Source organism: Aspergillus melleus (assembly GCF_016097325.1).
Source record: "Aspergillus melleus strain CBS 546.65 chromosome Unknown contig3, whole genome shotgun sequence".
NCBI lineage: Eukaryota > Fungi > Ascomycota > Eurotiomycetes > Eurotiales > Aspergillaceae > Aspergillus > Aspergillus melleus.
Genome location: NW_025763372.1, coordinates 785893 through 803771, shown reverse-complemented (window position 1 = coordinate 803771; position 17879 = coordinate 785893). Strand labels below are relative to the sequence as shown.

At 50.6% G+C, this 17879-nt stretch overlaps 8 protein-coding genes across 8 annotated transcripts; 5 read left to right on the top strand and 3 right to left on the bottom strand.

Annotated features, from left to right (window-relative positions):
* Nucleotide 1: 1 nt before the first annotated feature.
* LDX57_005299 (uncharacterized protein) lies at nt 2-1525 on the top strand. The gene is made up of 2 exons (XM_046086977.1): nt 2-610; nt 674-1525. Exons 1-2 carry the CDS (start codon nt 216-218, stop codon nt 1239-1241), a joined length of 963 nt encoding a protein of 320 aa, XP_045942943.1. The 5' UTR covers nt 2-215; the 3' UTR covers nt 1242-1525.
* A 206-nt stretch (nt 1526-1731) lies between these two features.
* On the top strand, nt 1732-2549 carry LDX57_005298 (uncharacterized protein; the record flags this gene model as incomplete). Its single annotated transcript, XM_046086976.1, has 2 exons — nt 1732-1918; nt 2059-2549. The coding sequence occupies 2 exons, from the start codon at nt 1732-1734 to the stop codon at nt 2547-2549; spliced, it is 678 nt and encodes a 225-aa protein (XP_045942942.1).
* Nucleotides 2550-3126: 577 nt separating this feature from the next.
* Nucleotides 3127-4649, bottom strand: PBP2 (telomere maintenance protein PBP2; the record flags this gene model as incomplete). Its single annotated transcript, XM_046086975.1, has 3 exons — nt 3127-3149; nt 3203-4085; nt 4152-4649. The coding sequence occupies 3 exons, from the start codon at nt 4647-4649 to the stop codon at nt 3127-3129; spliced, it is 1404 nt and encodes a 467-aa protein (XP_045942941.1).
* A 993-nt stretch (nt 4650-5642) lies between these two features.
* Nucleotides 5643-6739, top strand: LDX57_005296 (uncharacterized protein; the record flags this gene model as incomplete). Its single annotated transcript, XM_046086974.1, has 2 exons — nt 5643-5822; nt 5876-6739. 2 exons carry the CDS (start codon nt 5643-5645, stop codon nt 6737-6739), a joined length of 1044 nt encoding a protein of 347 aa, XP_045942940.1.
* A 5744-nt stretch (nt 6740-12483) lies between these two features.
* Nucleotides 12484-13166, top strand: KEL3_2 (Kelch repeat-containing protein 3; the record flags this gene model as incomplete). The annotated part of the gene is made up of 2 exons (XM_046086973.1): nt 12484-12928; nt 12994-13166. The coding sequence occupies 2 exons, from the start codon at nt 12484-12486 to the stop codon at nt 13164-13166; spliced, it is 618 nt and encodes a 205-aa protein (XP_045942939.1).
* Nucleotides 13167-13456: 290 nt separating this feature from the next.
* Nucleotides 13457-14620, top strand: KEL3_1 (putative Kelch repeats protein; the record flags this gene model as incomplete). The annotated part of the gene is made up of 1 exon (XM_046086972.1): nt 13457-14620. The coding sequence occupies one exon, from the start codon at nt 13457-13459 to the stop codon at nt 14618-14620; it is 1164 nt and encodes a 387-aa protein (XP_045942938.1).
* A 155-nt stretch (nt 14621-14775) lies between these two features.
* On the bottom strand, nt 14776-16296 carry LDX57_005293 (pyridoxal phosphate-dependent decarboxylase family protein; the record flags this gene model as incomplete). Its single annotated transcript, XM_046086971.1, has 1 exon — nt 14776-16296. The coding sequence occupies one exon, from the start codon at nt 16294-16296 to the stop codon at nt 14776-14778; it is 1521 nt and encodes a 506-aa protein (XP_045942937.1).
* A 651-nt stretch (nt 16297-16947) lies between these two features.
* On the bottom strand, nt 16948-17439 carry LDX57_005292 (uncharacterized protein; the record flags this gene model as incomplete). The annotated part of the gene is made up of 1 exon (XM_046086970.1): nt 16948-17439. The coding sequence occupies one exon, from the start codon at nt 17437-17439 to the stop codon at nt 16948-16950; it is 492 nt and encodes a 163-aa protein (XP_045942936.1).
* Nucleotides 17440-17879: the final 440 nt, after the last annotated feature.

Below are 17879 nucleotides of genomic sequence, written 5' to 3'. Positions count from 1 at the left end.
TGATCGTTGCACTTACTCTGTTATCCTAAGGAAGGTGGGCTGATAAGTGTAGCTAGCCAAAGCCTGAGGTGATCTGCCGGATTGATGAACGTAAGTAACTAGCCCAAGTTGCGATGACTCACACCACAGGAGACGATACCGACATCTAAAAGATTATAGCATTTACACTACTTCAATCTCATCGAAAAACATTGTTCGACTGCAAGAGAGACGAGATGACCTCTGCATTTTCAACTCCCCAGCTTGGCAAGTATCTTAAGCACCTCGCACTTCCCCCTGAATATGACCAATTTATCCACAATCCGCAGTCTTTCCCGAAGACGGAAGAAGGACTGACTACTCTTTTCCGGGGTCAAATCACACGATTTCCATACGATAACTTGTCCGCACATTATTCCAATGCAGATGTAATCGACATTCAGCCGGAAAGCATCTATGCCAAGTTTATGAGCCCCGAGGATTCAGAGCCATCTGGGCGAGGAGGCTATTGCCTAGAGTGCAGTCTCTTTTTCTACCATGCTCTCCTGGGCATGGGGTTTTCGGCCTATACGACGGGAGTCCGGAACCGAGCGCGGATTGATGGCGTGCCTCAAGGCGAATACAGGGGATGGTACGTAAGACTCTTCTCTTCTAAAGCCCTGGTGTCCCCAAGCCAAATTGACAAGTGAAGCAGGACACACATCGTGACTATCGTGCAACTTCCATCCGGGGAGAAATACCATGTCGACGTCGCATTTGGGGGCGATGGACCAACACGACCGCTGAGACTAGTTTCAGGACAAATCGTTCATAATCTCGGAAGGCAAGAGGTGCGACTTGTTTACGGAAACATTCCCAAACAAACACGCCCGGAGCAAAAGCTCTGGGTCTACCAGTACCGCAATGGGCCCGCACAGGAGTGGAATTCGTTCTATGCCTTTGCAGAGCTGGAGTTCTTCCAAGAGGATTTCGAAGTAATGAATCGGTATACAAGCTGGGAAGCTCGGGACAGAGGCAATTTCTGGGTTGTCAAGTTCATACGTGGTGGGGAGACGGAGGGACTGGCTCTGCTTGATGGCGAGGGTGTCTGTGCGGATACAGGCGCGGTTCCTATAGTTGGGAAACTCATGTACGTCAACGGGGTGGTGAAACTGAATATGGGAGGGAGAACACGAGTCATCGATTCGTTCCAGAGTGAGGAGGAGAAATTTTGCGGTCTGAGGAGATGGTTTGGCATGACGGTTGACTCGATACGCCTTTGAATTGGGAGCCCAAGCCTAGTGCGTAGTAGGCAAGGGAGGATTTAAAAGCCGTTATTTGAGCATAGTTGATGACGCATACAGTCATGACGAATATGATGAAGACAAGAACTAGCATGATATCGGTATCATCAATTGCGATCGACGGCGAGATTCACCAGGGAATTCGCAAATCATGGTAAAAAAGCAGCGGAATCTATTCCCCTCGACGAGCAGGACTACGCCAATACATTAGTCGCGGAAAGAAAAAGTACAGTACAACTGTGTGCCCAAGTGGCTAAAATGATATAGGTGGTGGACCACTGGAATATAGACTCTATCTAGACACCTCAGGCAGTGAAGACTACCTGTCAGGCAACAAGTGACATCATCCTGACAAACCTCCTTCACCAGCCTGGATATTATCATTAACTACTCCAATAATTCTTCTACTCTTCCCAAGCTCTCTTCCCTACTCCATTCCATTCCAGAGTCCCAAGTTGAATCCTTCACCATGGCTCTCCCAGTCACCGAATTCATCTACTTCCAGCTCAAATCCTCCGTGAAGCCCGAAGACCCCGCCAACGAGGAGGGGCAGGCCCTGCTGAACCTATTCACCAACACCAAGCACCAAAGCGGATATCAGAACTCAGCATGGGGTCGCACAAAAGAAGATGAGAGCATCGTGGTCTGGGTCATTGGTGAGTGTGCATATTGCCCTCGTGTAGTGCACTCGAGGAAGCAAGCTTGCATTTCCCTCATTCAATTTCCCCCATTCCCCAACCTTGGTCAAGCGTTCATACTGTACATCCAGATAAGCTAACCACAATACCCAAACCAGACTGGAAAGACGCCCACGACGGCATCCAACCCGCCCTCCTAACCCCCTTCCTCGCCCCCTCCACCCAACCCACCATAATCTTCAGCACCCTGAACCCACCAACCTCCAAAACACACACCCTTACAAAGAACCCCGTCACCGAGCTCTGCGCCCTCGCATTCCCAAACACCATGACCCCGGACGAGCACAAAGCCCTGACCGACGACCTGATCAATTTCCGCACCACCCTGACAGAGTCCCTGCCCGAGGGGTCACGGCCCACGTCCTGGGCGATGGGATACGTTGAACGGCCCGGGACGCTGCAGCATGAGAAGAGCGCCGATGGGCAGGCGTTTGTGCATTTGTTGGCTGTGGGGTGGGAGAGCGTGGAGAGGCATATGGAGGTTAAGGGCACGGAGGAGTTTGGGGGGGCGATTAAGCCGATTCGGGAGAAGATGCTCTCCCCTGTGCCTGGGTTGGGGATGAAGCATGTTAGTTTTAAGGGGGTTTAGTTATCTGACTATGTTCTGGGGTTGGGTGTGGGCTATTTTGTATGTATTAGTGGAGAGGGAATTTGAACATATGATGTCTTACTGGTAATTGTATTTGCAATTGGGCTGAGAAGTTGAGGGCCTGGGTTTAAAATGAAGCATGACTGGTCTTGTTGGGTATGGATTGCTTCATCACTATGCCGGTTTCCAAAGGACACAGAATGAGATAAAGAAATAATAACTTGGAAAGAATACCACACATCAATGCAATTCAATTATAACTCAACACGTGAGAAGATGAAGGATATGAATAAAACATCCAATTACAAAATCAGGGTCATGTTAAACCCAGTCTGACGGCAAAACTTCATGAACGACGCTTTTCAATAGAGTACAGCATGAAGTAAATAATCCCGAAAAGTCGAAAAAGAAAATTAACAAGGAAGAACACAAAATCATCCAGGCCACCCAACCAGAAGCAGCTTGCTTTTCCCCTGGGATCCCGAACGCACAGACAAAAGAAAATAAGATAAAGAAATGATTCCTTGTGCTCATAGGGAACAGAACGTTGAAATGGCAGATCTCACTCACCCCCATTTCAAATCCGGTGCTTCTCACTTTCTATAAAAAGGGTCAGTGATGTTGTCGCTTTCTAGATCAGGTCCAATACATACCGAGTCGCGAATAAAGCATATACAGAGCCATCTGGTTGCATTCCTGGGTACCGGTGATAGTGACCAATCGCTCGTTACTGTTCTCCTGAGGCTCGTTGATCTTGATCACACTGCCACTGAGGTGACGGATCTCGTTGATCTTAGCACCTCCCTTTCCGATGATGGCACCGACCATGTCGTTGGGGATATAGATCTGCTGAGTCAGTGGCTGACCGGGCATGGCTCCGCCGCCCACCGGTGCAACAGGGGCAGGACCACCACGGGCCTGGGCAGGCTGGGGACCGCCATAGGGCGCAGGTGGATGAGGGCCTGCTCCAGCGTAAGGCGTGTGAGGAGTGGCTCCGTAGGGCATGGCAGGCTGAGCTACGGGGGCAGGTGCGGCCTGGCCGTGGAGGTAGGGAACGCCATACGCGCCGGTGCCAGCACGGTTGGGATGAGGGTGATGACGCTTGAAGGTATCCGGATGGCCATATTGACCACCGGCGGGCTGAGGAACATAGGGGACAACTTGCATGCCACCCGGCACAGCGCCAGCAGGACCACCGCTGCGAGTTGCGTAAGCAGAAGCGGCGGGGCCACCGAAACGCTCTGTGAGCTGCTCCACAAGAGTGACGGCCACGTAGTAGGTGGCGATGTGAACGGCATCCGCAACACCCAGGATTACAAGGGAGCGCTCAGTGGACAGGGGAAGACAGGCATCGGAGGCATTGAGTCGGGCACCGGAGGCCTCTTGGATCTCACGAATACGACCGCCACCCTTGCCAATGATAGAGCCAATGAGAATGTGAGGAATCAACAAACGCAAGGGGTATGTCTTGGACTGGGCAGTGGAGGGGGCATCAAGGGGTTCATTGTTCAGGGTACGGATGATCAAACCGAAGGCCTATTATCATTTGGTTAGCAAACCAACTCCACGGCAAATCCTAGACACACATATGATGACACTAACCTTAGCAACGGCATCCTGTGGACCACTGACGGTCAAGATACGCTCGACGGCGCCGCGAGAGTAGTCGCTCACGGTGCACTTGGCTCCCGACGAACGACGGATTTGAGATACATTCTCCCCACCTTTACCAATGACCGTAGCAGCTTCTTGGCTGGAGATTACGGCACGAATGTGAATCCAGCTGGACTCGTCCTGGGGACGGCCCTCGGACTGGGAACCCGCAGCCTCAGAATGGGATGCCGTGGACTGGATGGGCTGAGTCTCACCGAGACCGCCTTTCGCGTTAGGGGCATCAGGAACAACGGTATCACCTTGGCCATCGGCCGTCACACTAGGCGCGTCTGTCTTAACATCCGCATACGCCTCTGATTCATCACCCTTAACTACTTTATCCAGAGCAGGACGCTTGGCCTCCGGCTGATCATTAGGGCCAGACGGCGAGGACGGATCCTCCAAGGGCCGCTTGGTCGACTGTAAACCGGTTGGAGACGCAGACATGATTGTTCTCTGTTCAGCTGTGCAGCTCTTGCTTCACTTACGCAGGAAGTCGAAGTGTCAAAGAATAGCTTTCTCTTTCTGTCTTCTGCTTTAATTTTGTTTGATCGACTATGTACACCAGGAGTTCCCAATAAAACTTGCTGGTGCTGGCGATCGACTGGAGAGGGAATCTGGTGCGTGAAATGACTGGGAAGATTGGTGTTCGTGCACAGTGGAAGGAGGTGGTGTTGGATAAAAGACAGTCGATGGGAGGAGGTGAAGAAGCTGGGTGATCACGGGCCTTGAATTGCAGCGGAGGACTTTGCAGAGAGCAAAGTTGTGCTAAGGAAAAGGAAGTAAGGAAAAGGATGGGTCGAATCGGGAGAGGAGGTGGTTTGCAGTGCTGATGAGGAACCGGACGTGCTTGGGAGCTGATAGCCTCAGAGCCAGGGGAAAGAAAAAGAATATGAGAGCAAGAAAGATGATTCCAGGTAAAAATTCCTAGTCCGCTCAAACCTCACTTCCTCCTAGACAACGCGACGACGTTAATATGTGGAATGTACACCACAAAAGGGTCCGTCGCGTACTGGTCCGAAAAGGGCCTGAAAAAGCGATAATCAAGACCAAAGAGCCAAACAAGGGGCAAGAAGACAGCTGGTACTGCTGTTGCGACAAGTACGGAGATGCAAAATGGAGGCGAGAAGGGGAGGGAGATGGATGGAGGGACAAGGTGAGGTCGTCGCGGTGAAGAGTTGAGGTTGCAAGAAGACCTGGCACGGGGTCGCGCTAGTCCGCTTTCGGGACCGGCGTCACACGGGCCACATCACGTGCCTCCCGCATGGATGCGCGCCCAAATCGCCCTCATCTTTTAGTTGCCCCGAACAAGGAGCGTCTCCGAGAGGACATCCATTTCAGAGTCGAGTGTGACTTGACAGGATATCAGATCTGCACATTACTATTCCAGATTACCGTCGCATAATAGGTCTCCAAGCAAACCAAAAACCCTCAACGGACATGTCCCAAGAAGCTGTTGACAACGTCCAGCGTTTCGTGGAGAAGCGCGAACAAACAGAAGAATTCTATGAACAAGAACAACCTAGCGCTGCTGCTTTTCGCGAGTACAACAAACGGCTTGACTCGACGCTGAGGGAGCTCCAAAACCAAGTCAAGCGCCAAGAAAATGACTTGCAGAAGGTATGACCCTTGAACCCGATCAAAAAAAGCCCAAATACTAATGCGCCTATTAGCTTCGCGAGGTCAACTCCCTCGATCTCTCCAAAATAGGCCAGGATCCATGGGCGCGCGTCTCTCAAGTGCGAAGAGCCAAGGAAGCCTATAATTCTCTTCTGAAATCACGCACGGAGCTGCCGAACCCCGAGTCCCCGTTGCCGTCTCTCCTTGCTGTTGAGGAAACGTCTCGGTTGATCAACGAAACGAAAGTGTCGGTTTCAATGACGGCAGAGAAGATTTCGTCAGATCGTCAACGGCTCAAGGCGGAGGAGGCGAATCTTCGTGACGCTCAAGCAATCCGTGACGGCTTGGAACAGCGACTCGAGAAGATCCGGAACGAAAAGTCACATAAGGAGGAAAAGACGCCTTCTCAACTCGCTCAGGAGTTCCTCGTGGAGCAACAGCAGAAAACTGAGAATCTCGATGCTGAGACGGAGAAGCTGAAAGACTCTCTGCGGACTTTTATCGATGAAAATCTCGCTTCCATGCTCGCTGCTGAGAGTCTGGGAGGTCCGACTATAGGAGATACGATTGACATTTCAGACGATATGCTAGAGAGGGGTTATACGAACCATGGAAAACCCAAAAAGCCCAGGCCCGTGGAATCTACAGAAGGGGGTAGCAATCAACGGCGAATTGATGAAATGGTCCGTCAAGCAGGGCAAGGGGACACCGAGAGAAGAAGCAACAAGAGAGAGGCGGCGGGGGCTGAAATGCACGACCTTCTTGATGTCCTACTTCAAGCGGGTTCTTCCTACATCGATCTCCCGCGAGAATCAGCTGCTTCTAGGTTTCTGGTAAGAGCCAAGGTTGCTCAATTTCATCCACGGGATGCCAGAAAGCTAAGGTTGATCGATTTTGGACGTTCGTTGAGCGAATGAATGGCTCGTCTTTGATTGCCAACCAATAGATGAATCATTGATGGCCAACTATTAAATACGCCAAGCGAGAAAACTGTAATAAGAACTCTTGGGACATAGACAACCGGTATGTTCAATTGAAAAAAGAGCTGCTCGAAAGTAATGTAGTAACGTGGGTTTACAATCATTAATATCTCAACAAAGACCTATGCCCCCGAACGAGAGGTCCAACAATTCGCCCGCTAATGCAATCAAGTCATCCAATAATAATACTATGTATCGACACCATATAACACCGAAATCCTCATCCAGACATAATGCGATTGCTGAACATGAAAAGAACAACCCTTTTAGATAGGCATCATCCCTATTCGGGAGGTCGTCGGCTCCTTCCCTTTCGACGAAGTCTTCCGAGAGTACGGACGACTCTCGGAGCGGCTACTGCTAGCTTTCTTCCTGGGCCGCGGCGTTTTTGTTCCAGAGCGGGATGTAGTGGGAAATTTCCGACGAGGCCGTTTGCTAGATTGACGCTTCCGACCCCTAAACCCATTCGCGCCCGACGGGCCAGCCTGCTCATCGTCGGAGTCATTGCTTGGGACTGGCTGCGTGATGAAGAATCGGCTGGAAACATTTTCATCAATGTCCAGATTCGAGGCCTGATCCAAGATGTCCCCGTCATTGTATTCTTCGCTGTCGCTGCTGAGATTAATGACATTGTGGTGGTTGGGATCAGGAACAACACCATCTGCATCATCACGCTCCTTTCGTAATTCGGCATAGCGACGCTGGGTGTCTCGCACGAGCTTCAGTATCTGAGCGCCGTACCTGTTTACTTTGTCTGGATCAATCCCGGGAATTGCAGCAAGCTCCGACATGTCTGCTTCTGCATTAGCATGATTGTCATTGGCCAAAGAAAGTATAGTGAGACTCACTTTGAGGGAAAACAATAACCATTTCGCGAAGAACGCCATCGGTAAAAGGCTGATTGCGGAGGCCCTTCTTGAGTACCAGCTGTTTGAGGTGTCAGTGATCTGTTGAACTGCTGCTGGTGCATATTGGCTATTACTCACATCCTGACAATGATTTTTGGCATAGACCATGAAATCTTCTGCAACGGCCTTGTGAAGAGGATCAAGTTGCTCAAACCTATGATCCTGGGTGATCGGTGGGCCTGGCGTATGCTTTTTGTGTCGTTGCGGTTTTCCAGCAACTCGAATGGATTCGAAGCCATCGTCATCAGATGAATCATCGCCGTCCGAGTTGTCCAATCGAAAGCGGTTGAGATTGCGCCGGTTGCCCGCTTGTACAGGCGATGAGATATTGGTTGACTGAGGATAATCATCCTTCCCGGAATCACCTCGAGGTCTTTTCCCCTTTCCATTTGACGAAACCTTGACATGAAGCTGCAACTTGCGAGAACCATTTGCGAATTCAGCAGCACGCCGTCCCGGCTTGATATACTGGTTAGCGAATGTGCTACCGTTGACCACATTCTCTTCACGTAAAGCTCCTTCGCCGAGAAGACGATGAAATAGTCGCTCGGCGTCTCCCATCTCCAATGAGGACCCATCTCCATATCCTGGAGCCTCCCTGTGCTGAGGAGACCGAAACTTTTTCACGCTGCCGCGGAAGATATTGACACAGTATGACATAGTGACGTTCTCGCCTGATCTCTCGAAGTGCCTGACAACCTTGATTGCAGAAGCCGCATGCTGAGAAAAGTCGCGGAGTTGGAACACGGCGTCTGACTTGCAATTGTCACAAGAGGCGTTGCAATCCCCAGGACGAAAATACTCGTTGAAATAGGCAAGTATTTGCACCCGTCGACAGTCGCACTTGTTTTCGCAGTACTGGACAACATTGTGCAACATCTGGCGTTGTCGATCTTTCTGCTGCTTGCTCCCATCGCCCCCGTCAATCATCCGGATAATGGGGTGGACATCTCCGTAAGAATAGTAGAGATAGCATCCAGAACGCTTGCCATCGCGACCAGCACGACCAGTCTCTTGGTAGTAGCCCTCTAAGCTTTTCGGGATGCTGTGATGGATAACGAAACGCACATCCGGTTTGTCAATCCCCATGCCGAAAGCGATCGTTGCGACGATGACATGAGTCTGTCCACGCTGCCAACGTTGTTGGATCACAGTACGTTCCTGAGACTTGAGGCCCGCGTGGTAATGCTCGGCTTTGATCCCATGGTCATCCCGCAGATTAGCCGCAACTTTCTCACAAGAATCACGCGAGAGGCAATAAACGATCCCACATTTGTTTCGATAAGAGTTCTTGATAGTATTTGCGATACTCTCCAAGAGACCGGTACCCTTTTTCTTTGGCAGCACCTCGTAGTTCAAGTTTGGTCTGTTGAAACTTTGCGTGAATACCTCACAGCCTTCCATTTTGAGATTATGGATCACATCCACTTTGACGTTTTCCGTGGCGGTGGCAGTCAGAGCCATCATTGGTACCCCGGGCAAGTGATTTCGGATCTCCCCAAGCTCCTTGTAGTCAGGGCGAAAATCATGCCCCCATTGACTGACACAGTGTGCCTCATCGACAACGATACGGGCAAGTCGGTGCGCTTCATTGATTCGCTCCAATATCCGGGTCAAAATTTGGTTCTTGCTTAGCATTTCCGGCGTGATGTACAAGAGCTCAATGTGCCTGTCCGGTCTCGGACTAGATAATGTGCTCATAATCCATTTTCGCTGATCGGCTGGGGTGTCCCCATTCATCACAAATGCTTTAATTTCATTGCGATGTAAATGAGATACCTGATCCTGCATGAGACTGAGCAATGGGGAAACCACTAGGGTCACTCCCTTAGTGGCGCCGCTGGTCACCACAGAAGGCAGTTGGTAGCACAAGGATTTGCCTCCACCAGTGGGCATCAAAACAAAGACGTCTTTCCCTTTTAATGTTGCGTCTATTGCCTCCAGTTGATTGAGCCGAAAACCACGCAGGTGGAATCTGTCCTTCAAAACCTTCTTCACATCCTTGGACCACGGGTGCTGGTCCCATAACGCAGTATGGCTTTGCGACTTCTGAGGAGATGGAAGGCGAAGGGCGTTTGCAGATGTTTCGGCAAAAACCTTCCGGGGAGGGGGCTCATGACTGTGAGATGGGATTGTGTGATTGACTTCTAGATAGCCTGCAGCCTCTAGCATCTCGTCATCATCGGCGTCCAAGTCAAACTCGTCGGTAGGGTCATTTTGAAAAATTGGCGAACCCATGGTCCGAGTGAAAGCATCATCACCATCATCCATCATTGGCTCGTCGTAGTCAAGAATACCCAGTCCCGCACTCCCATTGGTAGGCCTTTTGTGTGCATTGAGAGGAGGTGCTGAAATCTCGCTTCGCGAGGTGTTGTAGTTAGAGGTAGATCCTACAGAGGGCCGAAGCAACGAGCTGCCAGCAGACTCTGAGTGCCTCGGTTCAATGTTCTTTCCAATGCTAGGAGACTTAGTCTCCCGAAGTGATAGATCGTTCCGGTCCAGACCACGCTGCACAATAATGTTGTCATTTGGCACGGAATGAGCTGGTAGATCACCAGCGCGCAAAAGGAGACCCTGTATATCTACCTCCATCTGCTCAGCGCGGGAAGTGATTTCCCGACTTTCTTTTAATTCCTGTGGCAACGATTCCGGACTGCCACCTTGTGATATCACTTGCATCAGGGTCTTCTTGAGATCCTTTCTCTTTAATTCGCAGGCCTCATATTCAGCCCTTTTCAGTTTCAACGACTCAATCGCCTCGATTCGGTCGGTGATGCTTTTGTTTGCAGCAATCAACCCGGGTGCAGTTTCACCTCTCATCGCCTGCTCGTACACAATTTCGGCATTTCTTGTAAGCGTATCCCTTAGTAATGCTATCTGGCGGTCTAGCAAATCCACGGGGGAAGCTAGGAACTTGACGACATCTTCATTCCTAGGCTGGGCCGAATTACTGGAAGAGGGCACATCGGAAGGCCTCCCAAAACTATGAACCCCTTCACTGCTTGAACGTGCACTAGTATCTACCGGCTTGACCGGAGACTTAGGCATTCGTCGCGTTGCGGGCTTTTTGTTGTCTTCAGCTTCAACGATATCCTCGTCTCTGGGCAGAATCGGATACAAGACCTCGCTAGTAGCAGGTACTGTGTATTCATCATCACATTCCCAATCATCAAACAAATTCTCATCGCCATCTTCGTCGGAATCGGCAATAACATCTTTTGAAAGGGAGCTCTGAGGTTGCAAAAGCTCGCGTGTAGGTCGTTTCGAGGGAGAACTCAAGTCATGTTTAACTGAGCGCGAGAGTGGGCTCTTGACAGTTCGTGTTGAGTTGGAGTGCGAAGGAACGTCGTCCACTGTGCTCAAAGGCGACCGCACTTTCGGAGCATGCTTCCTTGGTGAGCGAAGATCGGAGGTGTATTCGTCACTCTTTCGTTTCTTGCCTCGCTTCTCCACGGGATCCGTGCGAAACGCAGCATCCTCGGTCCATACACGTCGAGATTCACCGAACTCATCGGCCGCTGCGGACGAGGTGGTCTGGTCTAAGTCGCCGGTTAAGTCGATCGTATCGAGATCAAGAAACGGAGAATCAAAATCGTCGAACGGCGAATTCACATTTGATGGCGTAGCCACTGGCGGGTTGGGGGCGCGAATTGACGAAGGACGCGCGCTTTGACTGCCTTTTCGAATTTAATGGCTATTTAGTCTATGCCTGGGCTCATGTAAGAAAGCAGATGCGATGTAAATACCTTTGGCTGATGTTTGCGGTAAAACCTTGCGACTACTCTGCGGGCTGTCGAGAGATGAGCGACCATTGGGAGTTTTTGGTAAGCCAGGAATTGGATCTTTGGAGTGACTGAGCAAACGAGGTTTTCTCGTCGACTGCGGAGCAAATAGTAATCGTGCCATGTTTATGTCCGAATCGGTCCCCGCGCCGGCTTCCAAATCATCGTCCACAAAGGTATCCTGGAGTGACTCCGTATCATCTACGGCACTCGTTACAGTCTGGCCAACCGGGGCGATTGGTGTTGGGATTGACGGGCTTCCCGTGGGACGCTGGCTGGCGGAGAGGTCGCTAGGGACGCGCGGAGACGGCGATAGAGAAGCGTAGGAGGACGGGCCTTGATCTAAAAGCCATTTGAGATGGACTTCCAAATTGTGTCTAGTCATAGAGTCGTGGCTTTGGTTTCATGATTCGGCAGATGGACTCAAAATCTGGCATTCGTGTAGCGTTGGTTGTCCCGTTGTTGCTGGGCAGCACAGAGCGAACAATTCGTGCCGCTGAACAGCGTCAATCCGTCCGTGGAACTTCCGCATCGGGAACGCGTCCCTGCGCGTCGTCATGTGGGCGGTGAGGGGATTCCGGCAGAAACCGAAGAGCGTATCGCTGGTATTGCTCTGATACGTGCTCTTATGGTATACATTGCTATCTTCTCTTTGATTCTGCATACTACTTGGGACTGGGATCAACCTCAATTTGACCATTCTCATCATCGTCTACTATCTGGATATTAGTTTCTTATTTACGTACCGCAATGTAGATCTATACAGGTATATCTTGGGATAGTGGTAACTGTATTACCAGTAATAAAACGAGGGGATGCTTTTTTTTTTTTTCCTTTTTTTACCCCGCGGCCGTAGAAACTGATATTGGATATTGGCGGTGACTCCACCACGCATTGAATACGAATGATATTGAACTGAGTCCCCCAGAAGTAGAAGCAGATAATCCAAGAAGGAACAAATCCAACCAGATCCAAAAGAACCCCAGAAAACATGGGCAAGAAAAACAAGAAGTCCGCCGAACACAAGGACCGAGTGGCCGCCAAACAGTCCAAGAAGGCCGCAAAGACGGAAAAGAAGTCCAAGAACAAGGGACGAGATGCGGACAGCGACGTGGACGAGGCGGACCTCGACGCCATTCTCGCCCAGTACGCAGAGGAACAGGCCAAATTCCTCAAAGTCACCGAGGTTGTGTCAGGACCGCCATCGCCTCGAACCTCCGCAACGGTGTTAGCGTCTCCGTCGAATCGGAATGAGTTGTTGATCTTCGGCGGCGAGTACTTCGATGGTAACTTGGCGTCGTTCTTTAACAACTTGTTTGTTTATCTGATCGACCGGGGTGAATGGAGGGAGGTTACGAGTCCGAATAGCCCCCTTCCCCGGAGTGGACATGCTTGGTGTCGTGGCGGGAATACCGGGGGTATCTATCTCTTTGGAGGTGAGGAATATCTGGTCGATTCTTTATTATTTTGGGATAGTGGAAACTAATCAACTATTGTGTAGGAGAATTTTCTTCGCCAAAGCAAGGTACATTTTACCATTACAATGATTTCTGGCATCTTGATCCCTCTACGAGAGAGTGGAGTCGCATCGAGACCAAAGGAAAGGGACCCCCGGCTAGGAGTGGCCACCGAATGACCTACTACAAGGTTGGAACCCAGGATTGTCGTTCCTGATCTGCTTTTCAGTGCTGACCGTGACGTAGAACTACATCATACTCTTTGGCGGTTTCCAAGATACCTCGCAGCAGACAAAGTATCTCCAGGACCTGTGGGTATACGATTGTTCACGGTATACCTGGTTCAATCCCACCCTGTCTGCAGCAGCCCAGAAGCCCGACCCTCGATCCTCGTTCTCGTTTCTGCCTAACGAAACAGGCGCGGTCATCTACGGTGGATACTCCCGCGTTAAGGCCACGACGGGAGTCGGAGGCAAGCCGTCGAAAGGTGGACCCCAGCGAGTCACAATGAAGCCCATGGTCCATCAAGATACCTGGTTCCTCCGGATCACGCCCCCGGAGTCCGACGCACCCGCGACTGCTGCTCCCACTGTTCGCTGGGAGCGTCGCAAGAAGCCCGCCAACTCCCCCAACCCGCCTCGAGCCGGTGCCACCATGGCGTACCACAAGGGACGTGGTATCATGTTTGGCGGTGTCCATGATGTGGAACTTAGCGAAGAGGGTATTGACAGCGAGTTCTTCGATACTCTGTTCGCTTGGAATACCGATAGGAATCGCTTTTTCCCATTGAGTCTTCGTCGCCCACGAGCTCCGGGTAAGAAGCAACTAGCCAACCAGGCATCTAAATCCCGGGACCGTAGCAAGGCCGACGAAGAGGAGCTGTTGCAGAACCTGAAAGCGTTGGAAGCGAAAGGCGGCATCAATAACCAGGATGATGATGAAATGGATCTGAGGACGCCGAAGCAGGATGAAGAGCCTGCTCAGCCGGAGAAGCCGTCTGTCGTGCGCTTTGAGATGCCCCACCGTCGCTTCAATGCTCATCTGGCGGTTCAAGACGACACTCTGTTCATTTTCGGTGGAACCTTCGAGAAGGGAGACCGCGAATTCACGTTCAATGATATGTACTCGATCGACTTAGTCAAGCTCGACGGTGTCAAGGAGATCTTCTACAACGAACCGGAAAACTGGCACCTTCTCAACGAGGCCGAGAGCGACGATGAGATGGACGAAGATGACGAGGAGGATGACGAGGAGGAAGAGGAAGATGAAATGTCTGTGGACAATGCCTCCCCCGCTCCTACGGAAGTCACCGTGCCGTCCGTGACTCAAGAAATGGAGCAGCTGGAAGTTGAGGAGCCGGAAGGCGAGCCATCCGTACAGGATAGCAGACCTCTTCCTCGACCGTTCGAGAGCTTGCGCGAGTTCTTCAGCCGTACCTCCGAGGAGTGGCAGAAGATTTTGCTTGAGACCCTGCGGGAGAAGGGCCTGGCGGCTGAAAAGAATATCAAAGAGCTGCGCAAGGATGCGTTCAACATTGCCGAGGAGAGATGGTGGGATAGCAGAGAAGAGATCATGGCTTTGGAAGATGAACAAGAAGCGTCAGGAATTGGCGAAGTGGTCAGCATTGCTGACCGGGGTGAGAATGTTGGAGGTGCTGGAAGACGCCGATAGTGATTTCAGGTATTTACTTAAAAAGAAATATGCCAGGTGACTTTATTAACGAATGATCCACTCGGCGATCAAAATAGAAGACAAAATTGAACGCATATGTACTCATATATCGTTATACGTCAAACCCCAACATAGACTTGTATCTCTTCAGCCGCTTATGCTTGTCTAGCCACTTCATCCAAAACGCCAGTAACAAGTTCAAAATCACGCTGCTCATCAGTTCGCCAGTTCGAAATGGCGATTCGACAAGCCGGTCTTCCTTGCCAGGACGTCCCAGAAACGAACATCTTCGAAGTTGCGTTTATCCTTGAAGCGAGGTTCTGGTTCAGGTCATCTTGCTTAGCGCTGAACAGAACAATCATGAATGTTTGATCCAGCTGAGCTTCCCTGCTGCTTGTTTCGGGGAGTATATTATACTCAGGGTGGTCCAACAACCACGCCGACAACTCTCTAGCCAGTCGAATCTGCCTCTCAAGGACAGATCGATAACCCACTGAACCATATGACAGAAGCGTGGCGTACACAGGCAAGGCTCTGAAGCGTCTCGAGTTCTCAATGCCGATGTTCAATGGGGAAGGAATCGAGGACAAGCCGGCACCCCCGGTGAGATACGCTGCATTCGGATTGGTAAACACATTGGCTGCTTCGTTGCGATGGCGCGTAAGAAAGAAGCCACAGTCATAAGGAACGTTCAGCAATTTGTGCCCATCACCAGTGATAGAATCGGCCAGTTCTAGCCCCTCAGAACCAGCTCGGATGGAAGCAAATTCTGGACTATCATCCAAAACACGCGCAAACAACCCAAACGCGCCATCAACATGTAACCAAGCGCCGTACTTGTCGCAAAGATCGCGAAGCTCTTGCATCTTGGTGCCCGCGGTCGCGAAGCGACCGGTATTCACTTCTCCGCAAGACACGGCGACGATACTTGCTTTGTCTGGTCTCGATAGCTCGCGTTCAAGCTTTTCAAGGTCAAATTCGAGGGGATTGGTGCTGCCATCCCGGCAGACATTGACTACATTGGCACGGCCGAATCCCAGAATCCCCGCCGATTTGCCGATAGACGAATGAGGGAGTGTTGTTAAAACCTGCAATCCAGACAGACCCGACGCATGCATGACTTCGAACAGACCCCATTCGCCAACGCTGTGGTTGGAAATTCCCTTCTTGTCTGCAGCAGCTCGAACTGCAAACTCGCGCCCACAGGCCAATCCAAGCAGATTAGCTGCAGTAGCCCCGGTGGTAAAAGTGCCATTATGCCATTCATTTCGATCTAGTCTAAACAGATCAACGAGGAGACCTAAGGCGACAGACTCCACGTCTGTAGCAATGGAATGCTCGGAGAGGTGGACCTGGACGTTCTGGTCGTAGACGGACACTACATTGTCTGCGAACAAGGCAGCCGGCGTGGTCCCGCCAGTGACAAAGCCGTAGTAATTAGGGCTGATGCTGCTGCCATTGAATGCTGGCACAATGTCATCCAGAATGTGTCTTTTGGCCGAGTCAAACCCGATCCCATCTGCAGGAAGTGAGCGAGGGAGCGATTCTCTCGCGCGGGACAGAACCTCGGGATTTGGTAAGACGCCGGTCTTCCACGGGCTTTGGGCGACCTCCCAGAGATCTTGCTGCAGACGAACCCGGTCGTGGGACGATTGTTCGATGTCTTTGAGCTCCATTTCGAGGATGTTGGAATGGTGGATGGAAGAAAGATGATTTAATGGAGAATACTTTAGAATTGATGGAAATTTGGAACGGGAAGGTTATTGATATATTAAGGACAATAGGCAGCCGTTCGTCGGTGTAGTTTCCATCATGATAGTGACTCAGGACTTGTAGTCACGATATTGCCCGCCCCCAAAATAACAGAGAGTGCATGAGTGCATTCATGAGTGTGTAAACATAAATTCTAGTCCACGTCTCGAGACTTTGTTATTGCAATCTACTACAGCCATGGAATTCTCAATATTGAGGTAAAAAGATCAAACGAGCAACAGTCCTAATGTCCAATAGGCCCAAGGTAGTAAACAGACCCCTTCAACAAAGTGTTTCCACCTGTTGATTCCAGACGTTCTCTTCCCAATTTCCACCAGAGCGCTTGCAGTCCTTATTTCTTTTTTCTCATATGCTACAAAACGGAACCGGAATGTGCATATAACGGAGCGATCAACTCGAAAAAATATGGAAGAAAAATTCAAGGTAAGAAATGTTTGCTAATGCCAATAAACAGAGAGGAAGACACGAAGAGACAAGAACCAAAAGCGAAGAGACGGAATTCAAGATGCTGAAAGATCAAAAAGCAAAAGCTAAAGGCTGCTTGCGCGGTCTTGCTAATCGACATCCTGGTGCAGTTTAACCCTTTTGGCTTTGCGAGAGCCCCAGGGGCTGGACGTGGCTGGATTCAAGGAAGTCATCATAAGAGAGCCCAAGGCAGGAACATCAACTAGCAGGTCGTTGAAGAGAGTTTGCGAGAGTAGCACTTCGAGGTTCCACGATGCAAAATGTGCCAACCAGTTGAGGAGTTTGTCACCCGGCTTGATTTTGCTGAAGGCCAAATGTAACATAGCAATGATAGCTCGTTGTGTCTCGACACGCTTTGTAGTCCTGTCCACATTGGCTAAATGATGCGTGAGCTTGTTATATGCGAGATTGTTTAGATCCGTCATCAAATATAGGTCGCTGAAAGTGTACAGCCGCAGGTGGGTGATGATCGGATCACTCTTCATCTCCTCAGCTAGTTCGCTCAAGTTGCTAGGCTTCACCCCTTGTTCGGTCTCCGGAGGCTGCCCTGTTTTTGCTTCGAGCGGCATATGAGCAGCCATGGTATAACTTCCCGTGTACATCCATTCAACCGCCAGTGCCAGTGTATCATGGGTAGTATCAGTGCAGGTGTACACCCCCTCCTTAGATTCCGAAAAGTTCGATAAAGCTGAGTGGATGACCTTGCATTTTGACTCCAAGAGAGCTTTGTGGACATTGAATTGGCGTTCAGAATCGGATGAACGGAGGTGGACCATCTCAGAATAGATGTGCCTGTGAGGGGACGGTTAGGTGGATTCTGTATATAGTCACTTGGCAGCCTGGAAGAAACTCACTCATAAAATGGATTTTCTGCCATTTCGCCTTCGTTCGATGTCCTCGTAGGAGAAGCACTGGGACTCGATTAGACTGAGAGGCTCATAGAGTGCTTATAGATCAAGATGATGAAGATTTGTCCTTCGAAGTAGTAGCTCATGTATTCAGGGACGGTTGGGATAGATGG

What these genes read in the sequence shown, in the direction of transcription:
- LDX57_005299 (XM_046086977.1), top strand. Translation starts at nt 216, where the DNA reads ATGACCTCTGCATTTTCAACTCCCCAGCTTGGCAAGTATCTTAAGCAC. An exon ending in CAAGGCGAATACAGGGGATG is followed by an intron (nt 611 to 673) that starts GTACGTAAGACT and finishes CAAGTGAAGCAG; the next exon opens with GACACACATCGTGACTATCG.